Genomic DNA, 9,428 nt, shown 5'->3' with positions numbered 1-9,428 from the left:
TGAATGTACAGGGGCATATTTTGCTTGTGCACTGCCTTAGCAGGGAACAGTAGCCACTACTTCCCATCCCAGGGCAGCACACAAGGGCCCCTACACCATGGCAAGGCACAGCCCACTGAAGGGAAGGGGTGTCATCTAACCAGTAAATATAATTACTATTTCTTCATTAAGTTGGATGCAAAATGTAAGGAAATCATTTTAGAATGAATTTTTGTTTTTGTAAATTAGTGAATGTGTGTGTACAGTATATTCACAGATGCACCTTAGGCCCCAAGGATACTGTATTTATCCTGCATAAAATACATCAAATATTTTATTCTAACATTTACAAAAATATTGTTCCATTATGAGAGCACATACACCAATAGTGTTTAATTAAATACTTTAAACATTCATAGATTTTTTTGAATATAAAAAAAAATCACTTAAATCAGGATAATCCCTCATATTTTCATGAACATTACTCGTAAATTCTTGAACATCAAGCTTTGTATACTCGCTCACAAACAACCTCCGAATGTTCACTTCCCAAGCATAAATTTCGGGATATTTATCATCCTTCCAAATTTCCATATTCATCATTTGCATAACTGAACATAAATCTTTAAAAGTATTTCCCTCATTTTTGCTTGTTTCACTTAACCAACGTTTAGTGTATTCTTTTAGCGTACTTACTTTCTTCATAGTGTGCTTATCTGTACACTCAATGAATGCTCTTTCAGAAGTTTCCTCACATTTAACAAATTTATGAATATTATTATTAACAGGTGGTTCAAGAACTTCAATATTGTCCAATACATCTACTGGTTCAGTTTTGATTTGTATTTCTGGGTCGTCACTTGTAAGTGGTTCAGTTTTTATTGAAATTTCCTGGTCATCACTTTTAAGCGGTTCAGTTTTTATCAAAATTTCCTGGTCGTCACTTGTAAGTGGTCTAACATCTTCAAAATTGTCCGAAGTATTGACTGTATCTTCTGGCTCAGTTTTGATGGACATTTTCTGGGTGCCTAGTGAAAAAGTTCCTGTGTCACCTGTTACATCCAAGTTGGCTTCACTATAATTGTCAGAGTTATTATTGGAGGATTTACAAATTTCTCTCCAATAAGCAAGATTTGGCAACTCTGCAGATTCAGTGCCTGACTCATTGCTGTCCATTATCTGGTCCGATATTTTTGGTAGCTTTGCGTGTTTTTCCGATTCATCTGAATCTCTCTCTCTTTTCAAGTTTCTGATATAAATTTTCTCCGTTTCATTTACAGAATGTTTATGATGCAATCTTTTAGATGATTTTTTGCTCTTGTGATGTTTAGATTTGTGTCTTTTATGACCTGATTCTTTAGAAGAATGTGTGTGTTTTTGTTTTTTCTTTTTCCTCTTTTCCTTCACTCGTATTTCACTTCGACTTGAATCATTGGATTCATTTGAACTATTACAATCTTCCACATATTTTCTATCCTCTTTAAAGCTAACATCACTAGAATAATTCTTACTTGATCCTCTTGAGTGACATCTCTCAAAACTGTGCGACGAGGACTCATCTGGGCCATAAGAACCAAATGTCCTTAAATCCTCTTTGTCACTTTCATTACTTTCTGTTCTTACTCGTTTCTTAGGTCTGTGTTCAATCCTTTGGTTATGATCTGGACGATATTCATTTTCCAAAATTTGTCCAATTTCATCAAGTTTTGTTGATATGTCAATTGAATCTAAAGCTGCTTCACAGTGTGATTCAAAGGAACTCAATGATGAGGAACTGGCACAATTACTATGTACATTATCTTTGTCTACTACTTGGTTAGTTGATTTGTCAAGCCTCTGCCTTGGAACTATTTCTCTTTGCCAAGCTTTTTTTAAAATTACACTACTGTTTATTTTCAGAAAATGGCTTAACCCAAATTTAGAAGACAGCAACATTTCCCTTTGGATTTTCTGCCTAGAATATCTATTTGACCTTAACCTAGGATCACTACGACACCTTTCTTGACTAGACTGTTCTTGGTTCCTACTTCTATAGTTAGAAGATATCATGCCACTTGAACTGGGATTTTCAGACTGGCTGAAATAAATTTCAGCAGTTCTTCGTTGCTGAAAGCGGTCCATTTTGCAATAGGAAACTTCAATTTTCTAAGAGTTCATCAAAATAAAAATCACAATTGAATCTATTCACTGGCCTCTGGATAGCTTCTTGTGGCCTCATTGGCACCTGTCCTGCAAAGAAAATATTACATTAGAAAAACAATATCCATGTAAAGCTTAGAACTAGAGATTTAGTTCACCAGCAGGATAGCATACAATGGTATCCTCAGGTTGGTGTATGTCAATTGAGGAAGGGGTTTAACCCCTTAACTGCGTTGCCTCCAAATATGACACCCCCGCAGTGCGCAGGAAATAAATTCTCTGGAATTTTTTTTTTTTTTTTAAAGTGTCAAAAACCCTTTCCTCAGTATGGGTATGTAAAAAAAAAAAAAAAAAAAAAAAAAAAAAAAAAAAAAAAAAAAAAAATTGTATTTTGGCTGCTATGGGGTCCGTAAGTTGGCGCGTGACGTCGTCATTCCCCATTCGCCTATGACATAGGCTCCCGAGGCCAGTAGGGCGCCCGGGACAGGACGCGCAAATTGCCGTGAATATATTTGTTCATTTTTTTTTGCGCACAGTTGTAAATACATTTTATTTGTTTTTACGTGCTAATCTTATGTATAATGAACACGTACACTATACAGTATTATGGCAGTAAAACATTCGTACTGTCCGAAGACACTGTTACGTGCATGACACTTGTGTACACATATGCTGCACATATTTACTATGCATCATGCTAATTTATGTATATATACAATCTATTTACAAACTATACAATGTCACACACTATATACATTCACAATCAACACACTCTGACCACCTCGAGTGAGAGCAGCCACACCCAGCCAGTCTCCCTCACTCCAACATCTTACTCGCCAACATTGCTCCTCCCACCATTCTGTTATTGTTCTTATTACACCAATTACACATGTTATATATATATATATATATATATATATATATATATATATATATATATATATAGATATAGATATATATATATATATATATATATATATACATACCTATCTACACGTTTTATTTACCAGAACTATGCAAGTAAGCCAGTATTGTGTCCAAACAGTACAGTGGCCACAATACACTGCATGAAAAATCACACAGCAGACGACGCTACGATTACTATGTCACCATCCCTCACCAAAATAGCTCTCAACATTCTCCTGTTGCTGTTATTACACTATATACACACTGTATATACCCATGTACATATGTGTTGCCCATAGCGACCCATTAAGCTAGTATGGCGAGTATCACGGGGCCTGGTCTTACTGACGTTATCAGCAGTGATACGTTATTGTTGTCATAGAGAGCTAGTGAGAATTTGGTAGTGGTGGTCCTTACAATGTTGTCTAGGGAGTATGAGGAGTAAGGGAAACAGCCTAGTACACAAGTCACAAATTTATACGTACAAGTCACACAGGATTACATTTAACAAGGCGATTTCCTTACAACATAAGATCACTATGTATTATAAACTCAAGTGGCTCTGACCACCTCACGGCTCACTGTCCCATTCCTGGTGTCATGCACCCAGCCACAAACCGCTATCATCCAACGACATATATTTTTGCCTCTAGGAAACCTGGACTCCTATAAAACCTCTCCAACTTCTGTAATATTACTCTACCCAATCTTGCAACCCTGGATATAGACAAGGATAGGCTTATCTGACTGAACGGCCGGAGAAAACCCCTCAAATAGCAGGAACGGTCGGCAGCGATACACCTCCCCCTTCAGTCAAGATGGCGTCCACCTCTCTTGCCTCATCGCCCCTTAATACTCTACTCTACTCTTTACATATGCTATCAAACACATTAATGATTTTATTTACTATATTCCCCCATGCATACTTTTTTATAGAGTGCATTTTTCCCTTACATAGTAAAGCTATTCAAGTTCACATTATTTCTGATGATCTCCAGCTGAGAATGCACTACTTTACTGGGCAGAGTAATAATGGTGACTCACGGACTCTGATCTCGGCTGGGGATTTATATTAATATACACTCTCCCTGTGTCCACCAACATTTTACAACCGAAACCAACCTCCACAGGAGGTAAGGTTCGTAACACCCCTCCTATGCCATGGAGAAAAAAAAAGGGAAATTCTTAAAGGAATTTCACTTTTTTTTTTTCACATAACTAACACCTCAAACAGATTTCATAGTAATTGTAAAGAAACAGTAAATGATATATAATAAACACTAGATACACAAGAATATATACATCTCTGAGCAATAGTACAACCCTAAGTCACCCCAGGTTTTGGCAATCTAGAAAGTGCATCTGCTACTACATTTAATTTTCCTGGAATATGTTTGATAACCAGATTGTACTCTTGCAGCAATAAAGACCACCTTAATATTCTCTGGTTGGAATTCTTCATGCTAGCAATAAATGTTAAGGGGTTGTGATCAGTAAACACTTCAACAGTATTGGCTGATAAATAAATGTCAAATGTTTTAACAGCTAGTAATAATGATAAAGCCTCCTTCTCCACTGTGGAGTAATTCTGTTGACATTTAGTAAATTTTTTAGAATAGTAATGTATTGGATGATTAATACCCTCATCATCTTCTTGCATTAGCACAGAACCAGCACCCCAGTCCGAAGCATCTATATATAGTTTGAATGGCTTAGAGTAGTCAGGAGTAGCTAACACTGGACCAGATGACAACATTCCTTTTAGTTTAGTAAATGCATCCTGACATTCCTGAGGCCATCTAAACTTTACATTTTTACACAGCAAGTTTGTCAAAGGAGCTGCAATTGCTGCAAATTTTTTACAGAACTTCCTATAATAAGCACACATTCCTAGATATCTTTGCACCTCCTTCTTGCTAGTCAACACTGGATACTCTAATATATCATTTACTTTTGAGTGGTAACACCTTCCCATTTCCCACTTCATATCCTAAGTAAGAAATACTAGCTCTAGCAAAAGTACATTTATATAAGTTTACAGTTAAATTAGCCTCCTTTAAGCATTTTAATAGTTATAGCCAAACCTTTCATATGGTCCTTCCAATTATTGTGAAAAATTACAATATCATCCAAGTAAGCTCTACATTGTGGTATGTCTTTTAACACCAAGTTCATAAGACGCTGGAAAGTTGCTGGGGCATTTTTCAGCCCAAAAGGCATTATAATGAATTCATACAACCCATCTGCAGTTATAAATGCACTCATCTCCCGAGCTCTTGGTGTTAAAAGGAATTTGCCAGTACCCTTTTGACAAATCTAGTTTGGTTACAAACTTGGCTTTACCAACACTGTCAATACAATCATCTAATCTAGGTATTGGAAAGTTATCATCAACAGTCATTACATTTAGCTTACGGTAGTCAATGACCAACCTGTGAGTTCCATCTTTCTTTGGAACCAAAATACAAGGACTACTCCAACTGCTGCTGCTAGGTCTCGCCAATCCATGTTGAAGCATGTAGTCGACTTCTTTCCGGATGAGATTCAACTTGGTAGGGTTGACTATATGGGTGTGACTTGACTGGTTGGTTGTCGATCACCTCGATGTCGTGGTGAATAACTGTAGTCTGGGTGGGAACATCGCCAAAGATGTCTGCATGAGAAGTCAGCAACTGCTCCAAGTCCTGCTTCTGCTCTGATGACAAATGTTCCACCATTTTCTGGACATTATCCAACCACTCCCCATTGCTAAAATAAGGTACATGAGCATTAGGTACACTATTAAAATCACATTCCCCATTATTCTCATCTACATGGGCTACACTAAGCACCTGGTTGGTTTTGGTAGTTCCACTTCTGTGTTAGTTTCCTCCTATTCACATGCACTACTATTTCCTTTCTCTTGAGATCAGGTGTTTGGATTACATAATTGGTGGGACCGAGTTTCTTTATCACTGTATAAGGACCTTGGAACCTATGCAACAATGTTGGTCCCTGTCGTGCCATTAGTACCACCACTTTATCACCTGCCTCAAAATGTCGTTTCTTTGTCTTTTATCGTACTGTGCCTTCATTTTTCCTTGAGCTTCTTTAACATGAATCAAGGCTTTAGCCCTGTTTTTATTTAACTTATCTTGTAAGTCATGAATATAGTTTACCTGCACAACACTCTTTGGATTTCCGACCAACTTATCTCTTAAGATGGTTAGTGGACTTCTCACCTCATGGGCAAAAACTAATGAGTTGGGTGAACACCCCAGGGACTCTTGATAAGTATCCCTCAGTGCCATGAGCATCAGTGGAAGACCATCATCCCAGTCTCTGCCAGTTTCCATACAACTGGTTCTCAGCATTTGCTTAAGGGTTTGGTGCATCCTTTCCAAAGCACCTTGGCTCTCAGGATGGTAAGTAGTGGATGTCTTATGGAGGATGCCAAACTCCTCACAAAACTGCTGAAAACCTTTGGAAGTGAAATTTGCCCCATTATCTGTCTGTATTACTTTTGGTAAACCAAAAATAGTACAAAATTACATTATGTGCCATAATAACATAATGAAATAATAGTACATTATTTCATTATGTTCATTACGTGGTGATGATATAAATATTACCACTCTTGGTTCTAGGCAATGGGCCTACTACATCAACAATAATATGGGTAAAAGGTTCCTAGGCTACCACAATTGGCTGTAAAGGAGCTTTTGGTATTACCTGGTTTGGTTTGCCAGTTTTTATACATACTGGACATTCATTACAATACTGGACGACATCTTTCTTTAATCCAGGACAGGTAAAGTACTTGCTTATTTTATTATATGTTTTTGCAATACCCTGATGACCGCCTATTGGTGAATCATGGGCTACACTTAGCATTTTTTTCTATAACCCCTCGGTAGGACTACTTGATTAACTACCTCCCAAGTGTGTGACACAGGGGAGCTCCTAGGTCTCCACTTCCGCATCAACACCTCTTTAGTGTAGTAATAAGTCATAGCCTCCGATTCTGCTTCTAGTTCAGTTACTGCCTTATTATGCAAGTCGGTCAATGTAGGATCAGTTCTTTGCTGATGAATAAAATTTGATTTTGATCTCAAGTCTGAAGAGCCTGATGTGGTAACTGGACTACACTCTCCCCTACCCCTTTTCCTAGGTGGTTTGGTGGAGGTGCTCCCCATCCTGTTCCCATCTGCTTCTTCCAACTTGGCCATAAAAGTGTCACAAAGATCCACTTCACTATTTGATTTGTTAACCTCTAATTTTGTCTCCTGACTTACATTATTGGGAGTTTGTGATATTCGAGACTCGCATATTTGACTGGGTCACGGCACATGCTGGGTACATTACCTTGTCCTCAGGATCTGCCCATGCCCTAATCACCTCTGGCTTAGTTAGCATTATTGGGTGGTCATCTCTCTTAACTCTATTACCAGCAAGATCATTCCCCACAATTAGATCAATGCCAGCAACTGGTAATTTAGGACTAACACCTACTAAACTTTTGCCTTTAACCCTTAAACTGCGCAACGCGCCTGCAGGCTCGCGTCTGGTTTGCGCAACGCGCCTCCAGGTATTTTGATTTTTCACGTTCCATTCAAAACTGGCGCGCGGTGACGCGGGTATGGTATGGGTGGGTGGGGGCCCCAATGATCGTCCGCCATCTTAAAAAAAAATCCCAGCATGCCCTGTGGCCGTGGGGAGCCTCAGTTTCACGGCAGCAACCATGTCTGACGCATCCTCTACGAGCTCCCGCTCCACGGTGACCCACGGTCATGGAAAACGACTCTCTGAGGAGGAAATACGCGATATTTTGTATGATGACGGTGCTCTGGATGATGACCTGGACTATGATCCAGATAAAGACCTAACTCAGAGATCTGATACGAGTGAGGAAGAGACAGAATTGGAAGATGTGGCGAGTGTGTGGGGTACTCGTGCCTCGCCCGGCCTGCCTCGCCGCCCTGGGTCAACACCGTTATCATCACCACCATCATGTATGTCCCCAGACGCTAGTAGTTTATTCAGTGATAGTACATGTGACGAATCTTTCTCGGGCTTCAGTGACATTGGCTCCGATACGAGTAGTGTGGACGACCCGAGTACGAGCAGTGGTGGTGTTACCAGGCGGGGTTTTGCTACCTCAGCAACACGCCGCGGCAGGCGGCAGCGTGCCTCACAGCATGTGGACAACGACAGTGGCCCCTCATCATTTATTCGTGGTAGGTCTACAGAACGTAAATCTGCCTCAGCGCCTAGCATACCCTCACGCAGCTCCAGCAGAAGCAGCGGACGACGTAGCCGTAGTTTTGGTGCTCGTGGTGGTGTTGGCCGTGGTGTTGGCGCCAACACCAAATCCCCTGGTGTACTTGTGTGGGAGGATTGCACCACATTTGCCCCTCAAATACCAACATTTGATGATAGCGATTTTGGTGTTACACCATTATTCCCATATACTGGTGATGATATGGCAGACATGGAATATTTTCAGGCATATTTTCACAATGTATTCATGACGCATCTTGTGACCGAGACAAACAGGTTCGCTCACAGCCTCATAGACGAAGGCATTTTACCTGCCTCACGGCTCACACGATGGAAGGACACGACAATCGACGAAATGTACGTGTTTCTGGCACTCACCATGATGATGAAGCACTCTGAGAAAGCTGTCATCCAGGAATATTGGAGCAAAGACAGCCTTGTTCCAACGCCTGTGTTCAACCGGTACATGTCGCGTGATAGGTATCTCTTGATTCTCAGGTGCCTGCATTTCGAGAATAATGCAAATGAGGACAGACACGACAGACTGTGGAAAGTACGGAAGATGTTCAGTGACATGAGAGGGAAGTTCAGTGATTATTTTGTACCTGGACAGAATGTGGTTATTGACGAGTCGCTTGTACTGTTCAAGGGGCGACTGGCATTCAAGCAGTACATTCCATCAAAGCGGCACCGATTTGGACTGAAGTTTTTTGTGCTATGCGACTGTGAGACTGGTATTGTCTTGGACATTATATTATATTCTGGTACAGACGTCGACATACCGGCTCAAGATGAACACGGGTTCTCTGACAGTGTTGTAAAAACCCTGATGGAACCGTTGCTGAACAAGGGGCATGTACTGTACACCGACAACTATTACACCAGCCCCTTATTGACCAGATACCTCCTTGCCCACAACACCGGCATATGTGGCACTGTGAAGAGCCATAGGAAGGAAATGCCAGTGTTCGGTATAGCTATAGCCGTGGGTGAGTGCCAGCTGAGCAAGTGTGACAATACGCTGTCAGTGCGGTGGAAGGACAGACGCGAGGTGAATATGCTGAGTACGATTCACACCGGTGCCTTGTTGGACAGTGGGAAAGTCCACTTTCAGACACGCAACACCGTGTATAAGCCAGACTGTG

The 9,428-nt window shown here is 40.4% G+C and overlaps 1 protein-coding gene across 3 annotated transcripts in view; it reads right to left on the bottom strand.

The window, feature by feature from the left end:
* Positions 1 to 299: 299 nt before the first annotated feature.
* The window catches only part of LOC123750274 (transcriptional regulator ATRX homolog), a 107,883-nt gene continuing 98,754 nt past the window's right edge, over positions 300 to 9,428 (bottom strand). Inside the window, exons 2-3 of one of the 3 annotated variants that reach the window (XM_045732423.2) lie at positions 5,457 to 5,772; positions 300 to 2,208 (exon numbers count right to left, since the gene is read on the bottom strand). In XM_045732423.2, coding sequence (XP_045588379.1) covers positions 385 to 2,100 — 1,716 coding nt within the window. In that variant the 5' untranslated portion in view covers positions 2,101 to 2,208; positions 5,457 to 5,772 and the 3' untranslated portion in view covers positions 300 to 384. The remainder of the gene's footprint in view (positions 2,209 to 5,456; positions 5,773 to 9,428) is intronic. The other 2 variants (XM_069311880.1, XM_045732482.2) reach the window with 2 other exon arrangements.

The sequence above is a fragment of the Procambarus clarkii genome, chromosome 1 (assembly GCF_040958095.1).
Source record: "Procambarus clarkii isolate CNS0578487 chromosome 1, FALCON_Pclarkii_2.0, whole genome shotgun sequence".
Lineage (NCBI taxonomy): Eukaryota > Metazoa > Arthropoda > Malacostraca > Decapoda > Cambaridae > Procambarus > Procambarus clarkii.
The sequence above is the reverse complement of the archived record's forward strand: the minus strand, read 5'-3'. Positions and strand labels throughout refer to the sequence as shown.